This window comes from Triturus cristatus, chromosome 1_2 (genome assembly GCF_964204655.1).
Source record: "Triturus cristatus chromosome 1_2, aTriCri1.1, whole genome shotgun sequence".
Taxonomy (NCBI): Eukaryota; Metazoa; Chordata; class Amphibia; order Caudata; family Salamandridae; genus Triturus; species Triturus cristatus.
Genome location: NC_140580.1, coordinates 1,194,412,974 through 1,194,435,231, shown reverse-complemented (window position 1 = coordinate 1,194,435,231; position 22,258 = coordinate 1,194,412,974). Strand labels below are relative to the sequence as shown.

General features: G+C 50.1%; 1 protein-coding gene across 9 annotated transcripts in view; it reads left to right on the top strand.

The window, feature by feature from the left end:
- Positions 1-22,258, top strand: part of EEIG1 (estrogen-induced osteoclastogenesis regulator 1) — a 743,239-nt gene that overhangs the window by 437,493 nt on the left and 283,488 nt on the right. For all 9 annotated transcript variants that reach the window (XR_014965472.1, XM_085614167.1, XM_085614162.1 and 6 more), the window contains one exon: positions 15,177-15,372. Coding sequence is in view for 8 of the 9 variants with exons in the window: in XM_085614167.1 (XP_085470293.1) it covers positions 15,177-15,372 (196 nt within the window). In the remaining variant the exon portion in view is untranslated. The remainder of the gene's footprint in view (positions 1-15,176; positions 15,373-22,258) is intronic.

The following is a 22,258-nucleotide window of genomic DNA, read 5'->3' as shown; positions in this document are numbered from 1 at the left end:
TTGGGAAGTCCCACCAGCTGCATAAGGAATGAATTTTCGATCCTTACAAGTTGTTCGGTTGGCCTATGACCCCATAATTCAGCTCCCTACAGGGTAGCCCCTCTGTCTTGCACCTTATACATTTCCAACACCGGCCGCAGCATCTTGTTTACACACTTCCTCTGCTGTTTCGCAAGGCCCCCCGATGTTTGCGTCAGCTTAAGGCAAGCCTTCCTAATCTGATCACCCCACTCCATGTTCTCATTGAGGGATAATCCCAAATAATCCCATGCAGGGACTCTCTAAGAATTCCCCGGCTAGCTGTGGGTTGGGTCGTTTTGAGTGACCTGCATTGAACACCATAGATTTTGTTTTCTGGGTGTTAATTTCCAGACCCCTGTTCTTACAAAATAGATGAAAAATGTCCAAGACCCTTTGAATACCCATCGGCGATCTTGACAGCAGGAGGGTATCATCTGCGAACATCAAGGCAGGTACCTTGCGGCCCGCTAATTTTGGAGCGTATGAGGGTTGGGGCCAAAACCCACCCCCGTCTCACACCTCTCTCTATGGGTATATGGTCGGTGAGATCTCCATTCTTCCCAAATCTAATTTGAGCGTATTGTTCACATGCAATATTTTCAAGATCTCACATAAATAAGAAGGCGCCCCTAGATCAGATAAGATAGCCTGTAATTTTTCCCTAGGGACTAGATCAAAGGCCGATTTTAAGTCCACAAAGATCATGTAGAGACTGCCACCGTCCCATTTCACTGTTTTCCAGTGCAATAATTGCAACCTGAAAACTTGATCAATTGTGGACATTTTTGTTCGAAAGCCGGCCTGATAAGGCCTAAGAATGGAAAACTCCTCCACCCAGTTCTGCAATCAGTCCAGAAGCACTCGAGCAAAGATTTTTTGTGCAACATCGATAAAGCTAATGGGCTGATAGTTCGCAGGATGGAGGAGTGAACCCTTCTTAAAAATACTCCAAAGATAAGGAGCCCAAACTCTAGGTTCTGTGTGATAGAGATCTCCAGGAATCTTATCTAGCCCTGGGCCTTTGCAGGTATTACTCGGGCAATTGCGGCCGTTAGCTCTATTAGAGAAATTGCCGGGGTTTCCGGGCTGGCTGAATGTGTGAGGGAGATGTGAGTTTCAGCTTGCTCATGAGTGCCCTCTACCCTGTAGTAAAGTGCGCAGTATCTTGAAATGAGTGGCCGTCGCAATTACAAAAAGCTGCATCTGTAGGTTTGCTCCATCCCTCAATGCTCCCCAAAACAAAATGAATTTGGTTGAAACGAAATCTGGTCAACAACCAACGATGATAGTGATTCCTGACCAGATTAAGGTAGGGCTCGATCTGGGGAGAGGATATCAATAAAGAATGAGCGCTTACCGATGTTTTTGTTAGCTCCTCATCTTCCCACTCTTGAGTTCTTAAATTTAAAAACTGAACTTTAACCCAGCCAATGTCCCCCTTAATAATAATTTCTGGGTTCTCATAGATCTCCGGGCGTCCTAGTTTATAAAACATTTTCTTGATGTACAAGAGCCAGGGGATGTCGGCCATTCTATCTAAACCCATGCAATCTTTTAGAATCAATCTATTAAGGGAAAGTTCAGGATTCAACCATGTTTTCAGCCAAAATGTGAGGGGGGCCAAACTTAAATGATCAGAAACAAAACCCATCCCTAATTGTTGATGAATTGAGAAAGTTGGAAATGATTGGGGGACGGAGAGAAGTGAACGGAAAAATTTATTTTCTGCAATCTGAATTCCCTCCGCCTTTTTATACCCCCAGATGGCAGCACCATAAGCTGCTATGGCTAAACATTTCGCCCTATAAATAGCAAGAACTGCGTCACATGGTTTTCCACCCAAACGTCGAGCAAAACTTAATATGGCTGAAGATGCTCTGCCCACACTATTCTTTTTAGCAGTAAGCTGAGGGGCCCACGAACCTCTATCGTCAAATATGACCCCCAAATAGGTGAATACCTTAACTCTAGTGACCTCCACTCCTTTGCAGTAAAAAGTTTTAACTTTATTTTTCTGGCTGCCCAGGGACATCACATGTGATTTGGAACTATTCACCACGAGGTCCAATGAGCTCATAAAGTCCCCGAATGAGTTCAATAATCTCTGTAGACCCAGCGGGGTACAGGGCCAGAAGGACCGCATCATCCGCGTATAGAAGAGCGGGTAGAGTATTGCTCCCTATACGCGGAGTGTCCAAACTGGCTTTACCTAGAATTACATCTAGTCTATTGATATATAGGGTAAAGAGCAGGGGGGCCAGGATACATCCTTGGCGTACCCCTCTGCCCGATTTAAAGTGACGCGTGCATTTTCCCTCGTGGGAGACCCTCACTGCAGCATATAGATCTTGGTGCAGTTCCGCTAAGAAATGCACCAGGCAGGGGTCTAACCCTAGATCCAACAGGATCGTCCACAGCCTCGATCTGTTCACCAGATCAAAGGCTGTGGATAAATCCATGAATGCTAAATATAGGGACCCTTTAGAGGCTTTAGTATATTTATTAATTAGCAGGTACAGGTTGAGGCACTGGTCCATGGTACCTCTGCCTGACCTAAAGCCATATTGTATCTCTGATAGAATCCCCTTCTCCCTCACCCAATCCGAGATTTTGTTTAAAACCACTTTACCCAATATTTTGACCGCTGAGTCAATTAGTGAGATGGGCCGATAACATCTCGGGTCGCCCCTGTCCCCCTTTTTAAAAACCGATACAATAATTGATTGGGACCAGGATACCGGGAACCCGTTCTCAACACTATCATTAAAAACATTTGTTAAAACGGTACTCCAGATCTCAATGTTCCCTTTATAAAGATCCAATGGGACACCATCTGGTCCCGGGGCCTTATTAGAGGCAGAGTCTTTTATGGCCTTCCCCACATCTTTTTTATTAAAAATCAACTGGTTGAGGGGAAAGAAGGAATCGAGGACCTTAAAAGGCTCAGGGGTCAGGTTACTCGCATAAATTCCTTCGAAGTGAAACAGCCACTCCCCCTCTGGGATGTTAATGTCGAGTGGGGCGTTTTCATTCCCTGTTAGAAAAGGGCTGTTCACTATGTTCCAGAATTTTGCGCTATCTTTAAGGACTTCAATCGAGGACAAGGCGTCCCAGGCCTCTTGTTTTAAAACGTTTTTCCGGCGCTGGATTATAGATTTATAGTCTCTCCTAAGGGTGGCTATTAAGGCCTTATCGCGGGGCAGACTCACTCAATTGGATTGCAACCTCCAGATATGGCGTGAGGATAATCTCTCCTGGGATTCGTAAAGGGTGCCCCATCTTACTCTCCTCCTGCAACTACTTAGGATTGGCCCTGATTTATTCGACGATTGATCCTTAGGGACATCTCCAATATACGCAGAGTCCAATTCTAGGATCAAGGCATTATGATCACTGTCATATCTGGGGACAATCTTCAAATTAACCATCCGATGCCAAGATTTGGTATTCACCATAATATAGTCTAAGATCGAAGGGGAACCCAACCTGTTACAGGTGAAGTTTGCCAGACTATCAGAATTAAAACTCCCATTACACGCCCTGAGCGAGTGATTCAAGGCGAGGGTGTTCAACTGAACGACTAGTGGTGTCCATGCCCGAACTGGCGGGACATTGGCCAGTGGAATTGCCCAGTGCAGGTCCTCCTCGTTTGGGTCACCAGCCTCCAGGTCCTTCAGTGGTTCGTACTGACAATTAAAATCACCAGCCAGGATCACTTTGTCATTATCAATGACTGTGGATATAAGTGATGATAGTTCGTTAAGGGTGGAAAACTGTTGCCCGTACCCTACTGGCCGTGAGTATACATTAATAAGCACTAACCTGGTCCTGGTGGGAGAGCTTAGAATAACACAGAGAATGTCTCTAGATGATGTCTCCACCTTCTTTTCCGTGCAGCCCAGATGTGTAGCAACCCAAATAGTAAGTCCCCCCGATGGTCTGCCCTTCCCCCCGATGTAGTAAGTATGTTATAAGTTGCATAGCCAGTTCTATGGGTATATCTCCCTGGCCCAGGTTTCCTGCAACATGCATATGTCAGTGTCTTGGATAAGAACACCCCACTCCAGGTTGTCTATTTTAGAACGGCGACCTGCAACGTTCCAGGATAATATTTTGAAAGATTTGCAGGATTGCTATGGTTTTCAGACTCCTTGTCTGATGGCCAGTAGCCGCTCCTAGCTATGGGCTGGTTTACTTCTACAATTGTTGGAGGTGAGTCCATCAGCTGTTAGGCGTTATAGATCTCCGATGGTAGCTCCACATTTTTGTTGAGACAAAGTTCTCTCATTGTCTCATTCCTTTCACCGCTCTGTCTCCCCTAACCTCTGCTGGTCCTTGCGTGTGGGACATAGGAGTGCCAACGGGGTGAGGCGCCTGGTCCACGAACAACGACTTAGTTAAGCCAGATCGCTTGACCTTATGGTTGAGCTCGATAGAACTCAGAGGGGACAACCTCAGAGTTGGCAAAATTGGGGTCACTAAAGATCCATGCTCTTTTACAGCCATGCACAACCTGAGTGGTTCAGGTTGCCATGGACCTTTTATTACTACCCCTCTTTCAGATGACTCATCATTAGATGCTTCCAGTCAATCATTGTCCTCCATAGTACTATGGGCCGCATAATGGTTGTTCTGTCAAGGTCTGTCTGACCACTCACCATCCTGTAAGATTGAAAAAGAAGATAAACACTCGTTGGAGAATTGGCAAGAGATGTTATCATAAAAAGAAAAAATTGTTAATTACAAGACTGTTCCTGAAACAGTGTATTTTTACATTGCAGAAATCCAATAAGGCGGAAGCTGACTCCATCAGTGAGTTGGGTCAGCGGTCTAGACCTTCCAGGCTCGCAGCAACCCAGGTGCTTAATGCGCGGGTTCTGGAAAAGAATTGTGCACTTCAACCGTCTGCGTGACGAAGCAGGTTGCTTCGTATTCGCGCGTTTCAGTTGTTATCACAGAAATTTAGTTACTTATAGCATTAGTTTTCGAGTCGCGTCTGGCGTCTCAAGTTTTGTCAAGAGAACCTCCGTGTAGGTGAAAATTCTTCACGCATGCGATACGTGGGACGAAGTAACTAATCTCCTCAGAAGCGGCAAATAGAAGACTCCGAAAATTCTCTACGTGTCAAGAACGTAAATATTTGAAGCGCTAAGTAGCAGAGATTATTTCCGGTTGTTGCGGTGGTAAGAGGTGTCTTGAGACACCAGTAAAGGCTACCCGACATTGCCATTATTCAATTAAAAGAAAAACACTCTACAGTGACTGCTTAATATTCTGCGTTGTCCACCCTGTGGTGTTGAAAATAGATGAGAACAATTAATTGCTTATCTCCAAGTAATAAAGGAGAAAACCTAATTGCCAAGAACTAATTTATAAGCAGCTAATTGTACCTTGGGGTGAATATCTTAAATAAATGAAATAATAAGCAGAATTCATGCTAAAAACAGGAAATGTGTTCATAGTCTAACTTTCATTGCAGGTGCAGAATACACACTCACCAGCAACTACGTAGATAGAGAGATGCAATAGCCTTGGGCCAATGGGTAATAGTAATAGTGCATTAATTGAAAACATAGATTGCTATACTGTGAAGTATTGTTGTTTATGAGACTTATTTATCCACTGCCGGCACAGCGTGTAGAACTGCCCAGACTCAGCTGACCCAACAGCGTGAACAACATTATCATCATCGCCAGGCTGTCTCGCTTTGTTTTCCACTTCCCCTTTCCCCCCTATTGGTGCGCTACCCGGAAGGTTGCAGTTTTCGGGTGGCGAACTGGTGGTGGGGCATTGGGACTCATCTTCGGCCCCTGTGGTCCAGGTCTTGGCTCGTGACATGTTCACTGGGATAACCTATCTAGGTTGGTTCCATCCCTCACCACCATCCATCCTAAATAACAACTGCTTGTAGCTGGGTGGCTTGTAGAAGAACCCCAATGGTAGAATCTGAATCCCTGTTTGCTCAACTGTCCAATTCCCCACCCTATCGAGTGATGTATGAACGAGGTTGGACGACCCAAAATATAGCACCACACAATCACCCCCTAGCAACTTCTTGGATCTGCCTATCCAACCAACCCGTCTAACCCTTTTGAATTCTGTGAAGAGTGGGGAGGATATTCCAGACCTCGAACTGAACAAAGGCAGTGCTTTGTTTTTAGGAGAAGACCAGTGTTCCCATGTGCCGTCGGGCAACGTGGGAACGCTGGCTAGCACTATCGTATGAGGAGTTGCTTCCGGTGGAAGGTGTAGGGTATTTGTATCGGATGTACCTCTTAGTGTGCGAGATGCTTTATGTTGTGCAATTTTCATTGGTGATTCCCTTGTGTTTTCATGTCTAAGTCTACCAACTAAGGGTTCATTTTGAATATTAGACGTTCCTGGATAGAGCTTAGGGCCTGTGGCTTGTGGTGCGCAATGGGCATGCCTGCCTGAATCTGACTCATGAATGAGGGAGCCAATTGGCCTATTTGCGGTGCTATTGCAGAGCCAGGATTTGCGGGTCCCATTTGTGTAAACAAGGGCCTATCATCCCCAATTATTTGTGTGTTCTTGGTAGTGCAATAACGACATGGATTTGTCAACTGGGCCTGGCTAGTGTGCGGCCCAGGCTGGCTTGACAGAGGCTGCTGCATCCGTTCGTGTTTTTCAATACTCATTTCAATTCGGTTTAGTTTTTGAAGTAAGGGTTCTAATAGAGTTGTAACCTGCCCCCCGATTTTTGCCCAGAACTCTCTATTTTCAGTGCACTGTATAGAAGTTGTTGGACTTGTAGGGGGCGCTATATTAACAGGACTTGTTACGGAGGAGTGCCCCTCAACCTCCTCCTCCATCTCCTCCCTCGTAGTTTTGCTTTTGCGTCCTCTCTTTGGTGCTGGACGAATATGCTTATTAGGGCCCTGCCCCTTTCTTTTTCTGGCCCCTGGTACTTATTTTAGATTTAGCATTTGCAACCCTCGGCGTGACTATCATTATCTTCAGTGATGTGACTACTCGCTATCCTGGCAGTGGAAATACACTCTTGGCGATTGATGCTGCTAGAGGCCTCTATCGGGTCAAGCTGCCCTTGGGGCGGTTTGGGTTCCAGGGACAGTCTTCGCTCTGTTAGGGCGATTTCGTGGATGGGAGCTGACTCAGCACGTAACAGAAAGACATCACGGGTCCCCACCACTCCCTGTCCTGTGAGGGATTTTCTTTTGTTCATTTTGTCAATATACCTAAGTAAAACGTTATATAACATCCTATGCCAGATAATTAGCCAATGGTCAGACGAATTTGTTCAACCAGTCCAATGAGAACCCTTGGCCCGCATACACTAGCCCCCCAACAGAAACAGTAAGCATGTGACTTCAGGGCACTGAGTGTTAATAAGGTGGCCCTGCCCGGCCTCTTACGGTCTCTGACGGGCACAGCGCGATATTATGCGCCTCCTTGGCGCTTGCAGGCACCAGGGTCCGGTGCACGTGCCCCGGCGGATGCCGGGAGATGTAGTCCAGTGCCACACACAGAGCCTCCTCGCGGGAGCCGGCACCGCGTCTCAGATAGCAGCAGTGGCGGTATCCGTTTTGGGCAACCTAGTAACGGTAAGTGGTCCCTGGCAGGTTTGCGTTCAAGTAATGCAGGAGCGCTAGCGTGATTTTATGCGCCTCCTTGGCGCTTGCAGGCGTCCGGGTCTGGTGCGCGTGCCCCAGGGGATGCCGGGAGATGTAGTCCAGTGCCACACACACAGCCTCCTCGCGGGAGCCGGCACCGCGTCTCAGATAGCAGCAGTGGTGGCAGTGGTGGTATCCGTTTTGGGCAACCTAGCAACGGTTAGTGGTCCCTGGCAGGTTTGCGTTCAAGTGATGAGAAAAAGACTCAGACACGTTGGATACGACTCTAACCTGAAATCCAAGAGACAGTATTGCTCCTTTGTTGGTACCGGATTTGGTGAATTCGTCATAGAGAGATATGGGGCGTCAAAAAGGGAAGATGCAGAAAGCTTCTGGACCTAGCTCACAATCCATCAATGAGCATGAACAATCTATGCCCCCCCCCCCCCCCTTCTCTCCTGTGTACCGCCTACCGAAGAAACTGCAACCGAATAAACTGGATTTAATATTGCGGGAGGTTAGAGAGTCTCGAAGGGCGATAGAAGAACAGATCGGCTCACTTACAGTAGGTTTCACGTAGCTTCAGGCGGATCATGCTAAATTAGCATCTAAGGTGAAGACTCATAGTGAAACTCTTGCAGAAATCGAACCGCAGCATAATGAGCGTGCAGCACAATTACAGACTCTACGGCAGCAGGTAACAGGGCTTCTAGATAGAGTGGAGGACACCGAAGGCAGAGCCAGACGAAACAACATACGCGTCATACGCCTTCCGGAACGCATTGAAGGGCTTGACGCCGCCACATTCATGGAACAACGGTTTCGAGAATATGTAGCTCCTGAAGGGCTATCGAACTTCTTTTGTGTGGAACGGGCCCATAGAATACCCACCGGGAGGCCGAAAGTGGGCGCCCCACTGAGGCCGCTCATAGTCCGAATCCTGAATTTCAGAGACGGGGATGAACTGCTTCAAAAGGCGAGGGAGCGGCCTCAAATCAGATATGAGAATTGTCAGGTGTCACTATACCCGGACTACACCCTAATGGTCCAGCGGAGGCGAGCCTCATTCCAGCCAGTCAAAAAGAAACTCCGAGACATGAACCTCAAGTATGCACTGCCGTTCCCTGCCAGATTCAAAACCTACTTGTTGGAAAGCCCGGAGGATGTGGAGGAGTGGATAGAGGTGATGGATCCGGCATCACCGTCTGAAACGTCCTGTAGGACACAGCCAAGTAATCCCCCTCAAACGCAGGGACGGCATTCGCGCTGCATTGTGAAACCGCCAATTCCAAAGTTGCCCGCAATCCCACCCAGGAGCAGGTGCAGGAAAGCGGAGACGACGCCTTGATACTGCGGCCACGTTCTGTGACACTTCTGTACGTCTGGACTCCGATTCATCGGAGGGAAGGATTGCAGGCTCTGATTCGGAGAGCAGCCACAGACTGCGGATGAACAGTGAACACTGGAAGTACTGCCTTGCCTCCACACGTGAATATGAACCAGTAGAGATGATGGCACGCACCATAATGGACATACATGTCCTTTTCAAGTAATTGAGTTGGCACTATAATGCTTCTTAAATTAGTTCCGGGCTCCCATGAGTTGCTATAGATAGATATTATACCTGTTTGGCGAAACTGCACATGCACTGGTGAAATGCCTCAAAATGTTTCTGGCTGTACTCATGGTTTGGCCCGGCATAGTTCAACGGCTGGGCCTTGAATCAGAAGTTATACGGGATTAAGGTGTTCTTACGCACTATTGATGTAACGTCCTATTTTGTGATTCCATGCCCGGGCCATAGGCTTTCACACGGTTCACATGATAAAATGCAAAGCTGAACAAACACACCTTAATACCGTGGAATGTTCGGGGTCTAGGCTCAGTACAAAAAAGGCACAGGGTACATGCACAATTGCTTAGGCGCAAAGAGTCTTCTTACAGGAGTCTCATCTAACAGTCTCGGAGACGGCTAAAATGCGGAAGAAATGGAGGGGGCAAACATACTCTACCGATTACTCTGCCTTTCTCAGGGGTGTTACAATTTGGATCAGATATCGGGTCCCCGTTTGTAGTAACAGAACAGCGGATTGATGCACAGGGCAGGTATATTTCCCTACATGGGACACTTGATGGTAGGCATATTGTATGGGGACTATCTACGCTCCAAACTTTGACCAGAATAAATACTTTATGGGTCTAAATACGATTTTAGCGGGATGGGAGGCATTCCCGTGGGTCATGGGCTGTGACTGTAACGCAGTGATGGATATAGAATTAGATTGCTCACACCCCTCCTCCATGGCACAGGTACTATTACAAGCTGAGGCTCTTTGTAACTGGGTGAACGGCTGGGAGTTATGCGATGTGTGGCGCTTGAAAATTGTAAAGCACAAGGAATACTCCTTCTATTCCCCAGTCCACCACTAACATACCAGAATTGATAGAATTCTATGCTCCCTCTCCATTGCCACACAGGTATCCCAGGCCATAACCCACTGGACATAGGCATCACCTGGGGGAGGATTCTCACCCCAGCACCCACATGGAGGCTGTGGCCACAACTAGAGGGCGCTGTTTTTCATTCTACACTGTCTACTGCAATCGAGAACAATTTTACTGAAAACGGCATAACCACGTCCTCAATATTAGTAGAATGGGATGCGCTCAGGGCAGTAATTAGGGGAACCGCGATTGGTACCACAGTGGGGACGAGACAGGAAGTACATAAAAATTTGAAATCAGTAGAGGACGACACGGGTGGGCTGGAGGAAGAAGCCGCGAGATATCCTGAGAAACAAGGTTCATTGCAAGAAGCGTGCATAAAACATGCTGAACTGTTGGAGACCCTCAGAGTCATTGTTTATAGAGCATACACGCAATTAAAGCACACGGACGCAGATAAATCAAGGGGCTTTTGGAGTGGATATTGAGAGAGGACCCCCCGCCCACTGTGATCAGCCAAGTTGCCATGCCTGGGGTAAATAGAGTGCACACACAGCAGGAGATAAATATTATACCACACTATATAACAAGCCGGCTCCAGCAGACAATGCACTAATAGATGCATTTTTGGAGGACCTACCTTATCCCTGAAGGGGAACGGGACAGTCCAGAAGGCTCCATAACGAGAGTCGAAATAAAAACCGCCATTCACGGACTCCCGCGTAATAAGACGCCGGGACTAGACCGGCTACCAATTGAATTCTACCATACGTATTCTGAAACATTAATCCCACAACTAGAAGCCCTATATAAAACTTCACTGGAACTAGGCAGCCTCCCCAACACTACTAAGAAAGCTCTAGTAGACACTAAACCAGGGAGAGACGCCCCAGATTTCACAAGATATCGCCCGCTCTCACTGTTGGCGACGGAATATAAAACGTGATGTTAAATATTAGCCAACAGGATCCTCCCCCCTTACATGAATTAGTGCGCATAGATCAATGCGGTTTCATACCCGCACGCAATACGTCCCTGAACATCAGGAGACTCCACCACATAACGGCAACCAATCTGGATCATTTAGCAAATGCTGGTTGCATAGCACTCTACTTCCGACAAGCATTTGATACTCTCTCCTGGGAATATATGTTTCGGGCTATTGAGAGGTTCGGGTTACCCCCGGGATACCTTCGCTGGCTGTGTCTATTACATGAAACCCCCACAGCCAGAGTGAGGGCAGGAGGGCACATATCAACTGAATACTCCATGTGCAAAGGCACGCGCCAGGGATGTCCCCTATCCCCATTAATGTTCGTGTTAGAGTTGGAACCCCGCTGGCACTCCGAATGCGACAGGAAGCTAACCACATTGGGATACGATTGGGCAATTCAATCCATTTAATATCCGCATATGCCGATGATATAGTAGTCCATGTGAAAGCCCTCCCGGGCGAATGAGACCCTATACCTAGGATACATATTTGCATCATTTGAACACATATCTGGCCTTGCTATAAAGGATTCGAAATCCAATGCCTTCTTTTTTCAAAATCATGCACGCCCTGAAATGGTTGATTTTGGTTCACATCAGCTGCCAGTGGCGCAAACCACTTTTAAATATCTAGGCGTCCATATATACAGAACACATACGGATGTGTTGGAAGGTAATTTAAACAGAGCGATACGGGGGCTGCGCTCAAACATTGCCTTCTGGACCTCGCTCCCACTCTCGACGATGGGTCGCGCGGCAGTATCGAAGATGGCGGTCCTTCTTCGACTCCTGTACTATTTCACTAACCTGCCGATAATAATACCCTTTTCCATGCGCTCGATGTTGCTTTTCGGAATTAATCTGGGGAGCAGGCAGAAGGTGGGTCAGCCCAAAAAAATTACAGTTGGAAACACGTGGGGGGGTTACCATATCTTTCAGCATATTATTATGCCGGCCAGTTACAATCGCTGTTATACTGGACTGAAGCCGCAATTTTCAGGAGATCGGATATACAGCACTTAACATTTACCAAGGGGCATTACACACTACTTCTGCCAAAGTCTAGAATTCCCTCAGATGCACTACCCCTATTACGGACGGTGCTTTCTGCTGGAGGAAAGCATTACACTACACATCCCGCTGTCCTCATTATGCAAGCATACCGCTGCTGGTGATACCACATCCCACTGAAAGGCTTATGAAGCACAGCATTAGGGCATGGTCGGATGAGGGTGAGGACACAATAGGGGCGTTTTTTAACACTGAGATATTAATGCAGCACAAAACTTTTGTACGGGTGAATGGGGTACTAAACCATCTATACATGCTCCATGCATCGGTCTTGCACTATGTGAAAAAACAGTGCCCCCCCTCCCCCCCCCCCCAAAGAGAAGAGCCCCAAACACACAGATTAGTCAAATCACTTTACTACATAAGACAGGGCAGTCACCTCATCAAATGGCTATATGTGGGAATACGTGCACATGCTACGGTGTCGCTAGATGCTCTGCGGAGTAAATGGGTGGAAGATGCAGGACGAGAGATAACAGACAGGGAGTGGGCGACCGTATTGGAATACCCTAAGATAATGACCAGAAATGCAAAGTTTACATTTATACAATGCATGATCTTGCACAGGGCTTATCTTACGCCACGCCGCCTTCAGCGAATGTATGCAACCACGCAGCACCCTTGCCCTAGGTGCCAACTGGTGGAAGCAGAACTGGCTCACATATTGTGGGCATGTCCGCGATTGAGGGAGTTCTGTGGAAACTGCAGCAGGGCTGAGTATTGGAGACTTGATTTTGGAATGCTTACTGGGCCTCCCACAAAGTCCAACTCTGCTTCCTTGACCTTGCGGTTCTACTGCCGAAAGGATCCATCGCTATCAGATGGAAGTCGGTAAGGCCGCCTACAATATACACATGGCACAGCGAAATGCTATGGCGGGGAGGGGCTGAAAGTGCAGCCATACGCCAAGACGAAGCACAGGGTTTACGTAAGAAGCAAATATCTATGGAATGGGATGTAATGTTGGAAACCCCAGACCATACATCTAGGACTCCAAGCACACAGTAGGTCATTCTGGCGCCCTGGCATGCCTGAACACGCAGGACCATCATTTGCTGCTTCCACTCTTGCTAACTCTTGCATAGGACGGCATCAAACAGAACAATAGAACACTGGGGGGGGAGGGAGTTTGGGGTGTTGGGTAGTTTTGTTAGTTAAGGAATCAACCATACTACATGCAGCAGGACAAACTGGGTGACTCCATGGAAATATGTACTGGTTGTGAGATATGTCGATTGTACAATCTATACTGTGCACTGTAGAAAAGTGTTCTCTTATCTGCTGGCGAAATGTGTGGAATTATAATGAAAATGCAATAATATCCTGTATTGTACATTAATGAAAACGAATAAAATATGTTTAAAAAAAATCATCACTTGCCCTCCAGTGGTCTAACATTTGACCACTTTCAGCAATTCCAAACGTGTTGGTTTGGTGGGATTTACACCGGTCACCCTTGTTCCCACAGGGAGTTCGATTTTTATAACTTAAATGGATGAATCCCCACCAACCCATCTGTACAAGTGAAGCTTGGCCCTCCTTGGTGCTATGTACATGAGAATTACAGCACTGAGTACTCTTGTCCCATGTGCCCTCATCCCTGTCCCTCATATCACCCTGTGTGCCCTCATCCCTGCACCCAGACATACCTGACCCTCCTATTACTGTGTGTGCCCTCTTCATGCACACAGCCGTGCCTGACCCCCATCACCCTGTGTGCCCTCATCCCTGCACCCAGCCGTACCTGACCCTCCTATCACCCTGTGTGCCCTCTTCCCTGCACACAGCAGTGCCTAAACCTCCTACCACTGTGTATGCCCTCTGTTCATGCGCTATACCTGACACCACTATCACTCTGTGTGCCCTCATCCCTGCACCCAGCCATGCCTGACCCTCCTATCAGTCTGTGTGCCCTCTCACCTGCACACAGCCATGCCTGACCTTATTAGGCTGTATCCCCTTTGTCCCTGTGCCATGCCTGACCCCCATCCCCCGGTGTGCCCTTTGTCCATGTGCCATGCTTGACCCCCATCACCCTGTGTGCCCTCTGTTCATGTACCACGCCTGACTCCCATCACCCTGTGTGTCCTCTGTTCATGTGCCATGTCTGCCCACCTATCACCCTGTGTGCCCTCTGTTCATGTGCCATGCTTGACACCCATCAACCTGTGTGCCCTCTGTTCATGTGCCATGCCTGATCCCATCACCCTGTGTACCTTTTGTCCATGTGCCATGCTTGACCCCCATCACCCTGTGTGCCCTCTGTTCATGTGCCACGCCTGACTCCCATCACCCTGTGTGCCCTCTTTTCATATGCCATGCCTGACCCCATCACCCCATGTGCCCACTGTTCATGTGCCATGCCTGACCCCATCACCCTTTGTGCCCACGGTTCTTTTGCCATGTCTGACCCCATCACCCTTTGTGCCCTCTCTTCATGTGCCATGCCTTACCCATCACCCTGTGTATCTTCTGTTCATATGCCATGCCGGACTCCATCACCCTCTGTGCATCCTCTGTTCATGTGCCCTGACAGACCCCATCACCCTCTGTATCCTCTGTTCATGTGCCATGCCTGACCCCCTCACCCTATGTATCCTCTGTTCATGCGCCATGACTGACACTATCTCCCAATGTATCCTCTGTTCATGTGCCATGCCTGACCCCATCACCCTATGCATCCTCTGTTCATGTACCATGCCTGACCCCATCACCCTATGTGCCCATGGTTCATGTGCCATGCCAGACCCTAACACCCTCTGTGCCCTCTGTTTATGTGCCATGTCTGACCCCATCCCCCTTTGTGCCCTCTGTTCATGTGCCATGTCTAACCCTATCACCCTTTGTGCCCTCTGTTCATGTGCCATGTTTTACCCCTTCACCCTCTGTATCATTTGTCCATGCCATGCCTGACCCCCATCCCCCTGTGTGCCCGTTGTCCATGTGCCATGCTTGACCCCCACCACCCTGTGTGCCCTCTGTTCATGTGCCAGGCTCACCCCTCCTCCGTCCCTTTGTCCGCCATGCTCAAGAGACTGCTTCTCCTCCTTGTAGGTTACAGCACTGAGCACTCGCGCTCCTCCAGCCTGTCAGACCTCACCCACCGACGGAATACCTCCACGAGCAGCAGTGCCTCGGCCTCGGGGGGCCTGGGCCTGAACCCGGAGGCCACCGAGGGCGAGAAGGAGCACAAGCCAGACAGGCCACCTCGTCCACCGAGACCCCCACTTCTAAGTGACCGAGCACTTCGGTAAGGATGAATGAATGTATGACTTGCAGAGCGTTGTCACTGCTACCTACAGAACCGTATGCAGGACTTATCATGGAAAGTCTGAGCTTCTTACCCGAACTAACCAGTGCTGGAGTGAAGGATCCAGTGCAGGGAGTTCAGGGGGAAGGATCCAGTGCAGGGAGCTTGGGGGAAGGATCCAGTGGTGAAGCTCGGGGGAAGGATCCAGGTCAGGGAGATTGAGTGAAGGATCCAGTGCAGGGAGCTCAGGTGAAGGAACCAGTGCCGGAGATCGGGGGAAGGATCCAGAGCAGGGAGCTTGAGTGAAGGATCCAGTGGAGGGAGCTCGAGTGAAGGATCCAGTGGAGGGAGCTCGAGTGAAGGATCCAGTGCAGGGAGCTCGGGTGAAGGAACCAGTGCCGGAGATCGGGGGAAGGATCCAGTGCGGGATCTCAGGGAAAGGATCCAGTGCAGGGAGTTCAGGGGGAAGGATCCAGTGCAGGGAGCTTGGGGGAAGGATCCAGTGGAAGGAGCTCGAGTGAAGGATCCAGTGCAGGGAGCTCGGGTGAAGGAACCAGTGCTGGAGATCGGGGGAAGGATCCAGTGCGGGACCTCAGGGGAAGGATCCAGTGCAGGGAGCTCAGGGGAAGGATCCAGAGCAGGGAGCTCGGGGGAAGGATCCAGAGCAGGGAGCTCGGGGGAAGGATACAGAGCAGGGAGTTCAGGGGGAAGGATCCAGAGCAGGGAGCTCGGGGGAAGGATCCAGAGCAGGGAGTTCAGGGGGAAGGATCCAGAGCAGGGAGCTCGAGTGAAGGATCCAGTGCAGGGAGCTCGAGTGAAGGATCCAGTGCAGGGAGCTCGAGTGAAGGATCCAGTGCAGGGAGCTCGGGTGAAGGAACCAGTGCCGGAGATCGGGGGAAGGATCCAGTGCGGGACCTCAGGGAAAGGATCCAGAGCAGGGAGCTCGGGGGAAGGATCCAGAGCAGGGAGCTTGGGGGAAGGATCCAGTGAGGGAGTTTGGGAAAGTATCCAGTGCGGGAGCTCAGCTGAAGGATCCAGTGCAGGCAGATTATGTTGAATGGTCCAATGCAGGGAGCTCTTGGTTAAGGATCCAGTGCAGGAAGCTCAGGATGAAGGATCAAGTGCAGGGAGTATGGGGAAAGGATCCTGTGCAGAGAGGCTTGGGGGAAGGAACCAGTGTGGGAGCTCAGGGTGAAGATCCAGTGAAAGGAGCTCACTGTAAAAGATCCTGTGCAGGGAGCTCACGGTGGAGGATCCAGTGCGGGAGCTCAGGGGAAGGATCCAGTGCAGAGGGCTCAGGGTGAAGATCCAGTGAAGGGAGCTCAAGGTAAAGGATCCTGTGCATGGAGCTCTGGGTGAATGATCCAGTGGGGGAGCTTGGTTGAAAGATCCAGTGCTTAGAGCTCGGGGAAGGACCCAGTGCAGGAGCTCTGGGGAAGGATTGAGTGCAGGGAGCTCAGGGAAAGGATCCAGTGGGGGATCTCAGGGGAAGGATCCAGTGCAGGGAGATCTGGGTGAAAGATCCAGTGCAATGAGCATGAAGTAAAGGATCCAGTGCAGGGAGCTTGGGGGAAGGATCCAGTGAGGGAGCTCAGGGGAAGGATCCAGTGCAGGGAGATCTGGGTGAAAGATCCAGTGCAATGAGCATGAAGTAAAGGATCCAGTGCAGAGAGCTTGAGGGAAGGATCCAGTGCAGGGAGTTTGGGGTGAAGGAACCAGTGCGGGACCTCAGGGGAAGGATCCAGTGCAGGGAGTTTGAGGGAAGGATCCAGTGCAGGGAGCTTGGGGTGAAGATCCAGTGAAGGGAGCTCAAGGTAAAGGATCCTGTGTAGAGACCTCAGGGTGAAGCATCCAGTGCAGGAGCTAGTGTAGGGAGATGAGGGGGAAGAGTCCAGTGAAGGGAGCTCAGGTGAAGGATCCAGTGCAGGGCGCTCAGGGTGAAGAATCCATTGCGGGAGCTTCAGGTGAAGGATCCAGTGTATAGAGCTTAGGATGAAGGGCCAGTGCAGGGAATATGGCAGAAGGATCTGGTGCAGAGAGCTTGAGGGAAGGAACCAGTGTGGGAGCTCAGAGAAAGGATCCAGTGCAGGGAGCTCAGGGTGAAGATCCAGTGAAGGGAGCTCAAGGTAAAGGATCCAGTGGAGGGAGCTCAGGGTGAAGGATCCAGTGCGGGAGCTTGGGTGAAGGCTCCAGTGCAAGGAGCTCGAGGGAAGGATCCTATGCAGGGAGCTTGGGGTGAAGAAGCCAATGTGGGAGCTCGGGGGAAGGATCCAGAGCAGGGAGCTCAGGTTGATGATCCAGTGAACGGGGCTCAAGGTAAAGGATCCTGCACAGGGAGCTCAGGGTGAGGGATCCAGTGCGGGAGGCCAGGTGAAAGATCCTGTGCAAGGAGCTTGAAGGAAGGATCCAGTGCAGGAAACTCAGGGTGAAGAATCCATTGCGGGAGCTTCAGGTAAAGGATCCAGTGTAGGGAGCTTAGAATGAAGGGCCAGTGCAGGGAGTACAGGGGAAGGATCGGTGCAGAGAGCTTGAGAGAAGGAACCAGTGTGGGAGCTCAGGGGGAAGGATCCAGAGCAGGGAGCTCAGGGTGAAGATCCAGTGAAGGGATCTCAAGGTAAAGGATCCTGTGCAGGGAGCTCAGGGTGAAGGATCCAGTGCGGGAGCTCAGGTGAAGGATCCAGTGCAAGGAGCTCGAAGGAAGGATCCAGTGCAGGATGCTTGGGTGAATAAACCAGTGTGGGAGCTCAGGTGACGGATCCTGTGCAAGGAGCTTGAGGGAAGGATCCAGTGCAGGGAGCTCAGGGTTAAGGATCCAGTGCGGAAGCTCAGGTGAAGGATCCAGTGCAAGGAGCTCGAGGGAAGGATCCAGTGCAGGAAGCTTGGGTGAATAAACCAGTGTGGGAGCTCAGGTGAAGGATCCTGTGCAAGGAGCTTGAGGGAGGCATCCTGTGCAGGCAGCTCAGGGTGAAGGATCAAGTGCAGGGATCTCAGGGGAAGGATACAGTGGGGAAGCTTGGGGAAAGGATCCAGTACAGGGAGATCAGGGTGAAGGATCCAGCACAGGGAGCTCAGAGTGAAAAATCCATTGTGGGAGCTCTGGGGAAATGATCCAGTGCAGAGGGCTCAGGGTGAAGAGTCCAGTGCATGGAGTTCAGGGTAAAGAATACAGTGTAGGAGCTCGGGTTAAGGATCCAGTGTAGGGAGCTTAGTGTGAACGATCCAAAGCAGGAAGCTCCAGATGAAGGTTTCAGTGTGGTAGCTCGGTAGAAGAATCCTTTGCAAGGAGCCCGGGTGAATGATTCAGTGAAGGGAGCTCAGGGTGAAGGATTCAGTGCAGGGAGCTCAATGTGAAAGATCCAGTGCAGGAGCTCAGTGAAGGATCCAGTGCAATTAGCAGCTCAGAGGAAGGATCCAGTACAGAGAGATCAGAGTGAAGGATCCAGTGGAGGGAGCTCAAGGTGAAGGATACAGTGGGGAGCTCAAGGGTAACAATCCAGTGTGGGAGCTCTGAGGAAGGATCCAGTGCAGAGCGCTCAGGGTTAAGGGTCCAGTGCAGGGAGCTTATTGTGAAGAATCCAGTGCAGGGAGATCAGGGTAAAGCATCCAGTACAGGGAGCTTAGGGTGTAGGATCCAATGTAGAGAGCTCAGGGTGAAGGATCCAGTGCAGGGAACTTGGGTGAAGGAGCAAGTGCAGGGAGCTCAGGAAAAGGATCCAGTGCACGGAGCTCAGGGTGAAGGATCCAGAGCAGGGAGCTCAGGGTGAAGGAACCTGTGCTGTGAGCTTGGGGGGAGAATCGAGTGCAGAGAGCTCAGGGTGGAAGATCCAGTGCAGGGAGCTTGGGGAGAAGGAACCGGTTCGGGAGCTTGGGGGAAGGATCAAGTGCTGAGAGCTCAGGGTGAAGCATCCAGTGCTGGAAGCTCAGGGTGAAGGGTTCAGTGCAGGGAACATGGGGCAAAGGATGCAGTGTGGGAGCTCAGGTGAAGGATCCTTTGCAAGGAGCTAAGGAGGAAGGATCCAGTGCAGGGAGCTTAGGATGAATGATCCAGTGCAGGTTGCTCGGTGTAGGATGCAGTGCAGGGAGTATGGAGTGAAGAATCCAGTGAATGGAGCTCAAGAAGAAGAATCCAGTGTGGGAGCTGGGGGATAGATCCACTGCAAGGAGCTCAGGGGGACGGATCCAGTGTAGGGAGCTCAGGAGGAGGAAGGATCCAGTGAAGGGAGCTCAGGAGGAAGTATCCAGTGTGGGAGATTGTGTGAAGGATCCAGTGCAGGGAGCTTATGGTAAAGGATCCATTGCAGGGAGCTCGGGTGAATGACCCAGTGTGGGAGCTCAAGGGGAAGAATCCAGTGCAGGTAGCTCAGTGGGAAGGATCCAGTGCAGGTAGCTTGGGAAGTAGCCAGTGCAGGGAGCTCAGGGGGGAAGGATCCAGTGCGAGGAGCGCAGGTTGAAGGATCCAGTTCGGGAGCTTGAGTGAAGGATCTAGTGCAAGGAGTTTAGGGTAAAGGATCCAGTGCAGGGAGCTTGGGGAAGGATCCATTGCAGGCAGCTCGGGTGAATGACCCAGTGTGAGAGCTCGGGGGAAGAATCCAGGGCAGGGAGCTCAGGCGGAAGGATCCTGTGCAGGGAGCTTAGTGGGAAGGATGGTGTGGGAGCTTGGGTGAAGGATCCAGTGCAGGTAGCACGGGAAGGGTCCAGTGCCGGGAGCTCAGGGTGAAGGATCCAGTGCAGGGAGCTCAGTGGGAAGGATGGTGTGGGAGCTTGGGTGAAGGATCCAGTGCAGGGAGCTCAGTGGGAAGGATGGTGTGGGAGCACGGGTGAAGGATCCAGTACAGAGAGCTCCGGGTGAAGGATCCACTGCCAGGAGCTCAGGGTAAAGGTTCAAGTGCAGGGAGTACGGGGTAAAGGATCCAGTGCAGAGAGCTTGGGGAAGGAACCAGTATGGAAACTCAAGGGAAGGATCCAGTGCAGGAAGCTCGGGTTGAAGAATCCAGTGAAGGGAGCTCAAGGTAAAGGATTCAGTGCAGGGAGCACAGGCTGAAGGATCCAGTGCAGGGAGCCCAGAGTGAAGGATCCAGTGAAGGGAGCTTAAGGTGAAGGATCCTGTGCTGAAGTCTTGGAGTTAACAATCTAGCACAGAAGCTCAGGGTGAAGGGTCCAGCAGGAGTGTTGAGGGCTAAAGATCCTACAAACTGAGATTCCCGCTGAATGATCTGTTGCAGTGAGCTCAGGGTGAAAGATCCAGTAAGGATTGGGATGATGGATTAGTGGAGGGAGCTCAGTGGTAAAAGATCCTGTGTACCGGAAGCTTGGTTGTGAAACTTCCTGTGCAGGGAGATTGAGGTGAAGAATCCAGTGTAGGGAGCTCAGGTAAAGGATCTGATGCTGGGTGCCTAGATTATGGATCCAGCAGGTAGCTTGCAGTGAAAGATCCAGTACAGGGAGCCTAGATTATGGATCCCGTGAATGTAGTTTGTAGTGAAAGATCCAGTCAGGGAGCTCAGGGTGAAGGATCCAGTGCAGGGGGCCTAGATTAAGGATCCAGTGAGTGTAGCTTGCAGTGAAAGATCCAGTGCAGAGCTCAGTATGAAGGGTCCTATACCAGGAGCTCAGTGTAAAGGATCCAATACAGGGCACCTAGATTAAGGATCCAGTACACATAGCTTGCAGTGAAGGATCCAGTACAGGGAGAGAATCCACTGCAGAGATCTTGGGTGAAGACTCCACTGCAGAGATCTTGGGTGAAGAATCCAGTGTAGGGAGCATAGATTAAGGATCCAGTGAATGGAGCTTGCAGTGAAAGTTTCAGTGCAGGGAGCGCAGGGTGAAGGATCCGATGCCAGGAGCTTAGTGTGAAGGATCTGATGCAGCTAGCCCAGATTAAGAATCCAGTGCAGAGAACTCAGGGTGAAGGATCAGATGCCGGAGGCTCAGTGTGAATGATCTGATGTAGCTATCCCAGATTAAGGATCCAGTGCAGAGAACTCAGTGTGAAGAATACAATGCTAGGATGTGAGAAGTTGGCCTGGCATATGCTGGTCACTAGTTATAGTGGCCACCTTGCACCAGTCCAATTCGACTCTTGTGGTAGATAGGTTTAAGACAACCTTTTAAAGAAAGCTATCCTAGTGGTAGCTGTGGAGAGCAGCCTTCAGGCTAAGTCTCTGAGGAATGTAAAGCAGCTTGTTTTACCTTATAATCTCTTGAATTACCAAATGAAAGGACACCACACAGGTATATATATCAAATATATATGTATTTATTTCTAGACACACTCTACTAATCTCTTTATGAGATTAGAAGCCAGGAACACATTCAAATATCAACGTTTCACAATAAGTTAAGCACAAATATGGCGGGGGCCCAGGGACGTACCAGACCATATACTAAAAAGAGGTTTAGGAAAGTCGACTTGCAAGGGGACAAGGCCTAGGGCCTGTAGGATCACTGGGGCTTCACTAATGCAGCAGAAGCAGGTAAGTAAAAGACCCATGGGAGACGCATGCAGTGTGAGAAAACAGCCGCGGGTTCCCTATTGATTACAATGGAGCAAGTCGCAGTTGGATTTTTAAAGTTTTAGGGTACTTCAAGGAAGTCTCCAAGCAAGCCACTTACAAGGTCAGTATTTCGAGGGTCAACACACACTAGGGCACCGGAGTGCACAAGTTACCTCACCCAGTGAAGCCGGGTGCATAGGTGTCTTTTGGTGTTGGGTCGCGTCGCTGTTTTCTATGGAGGCCAAAGAAGATTTGCTGCTTGCGAAGACTGAAGAAGTGTCCGGTGGAATCCAAGGCTGGATTCAGGATGAAGATGACCTGAAAGCAGAAGGGACATTGTTCACAGTCACTTGCCAGTGACCCGGGGCCAGGAAGATGGATGCCCACGG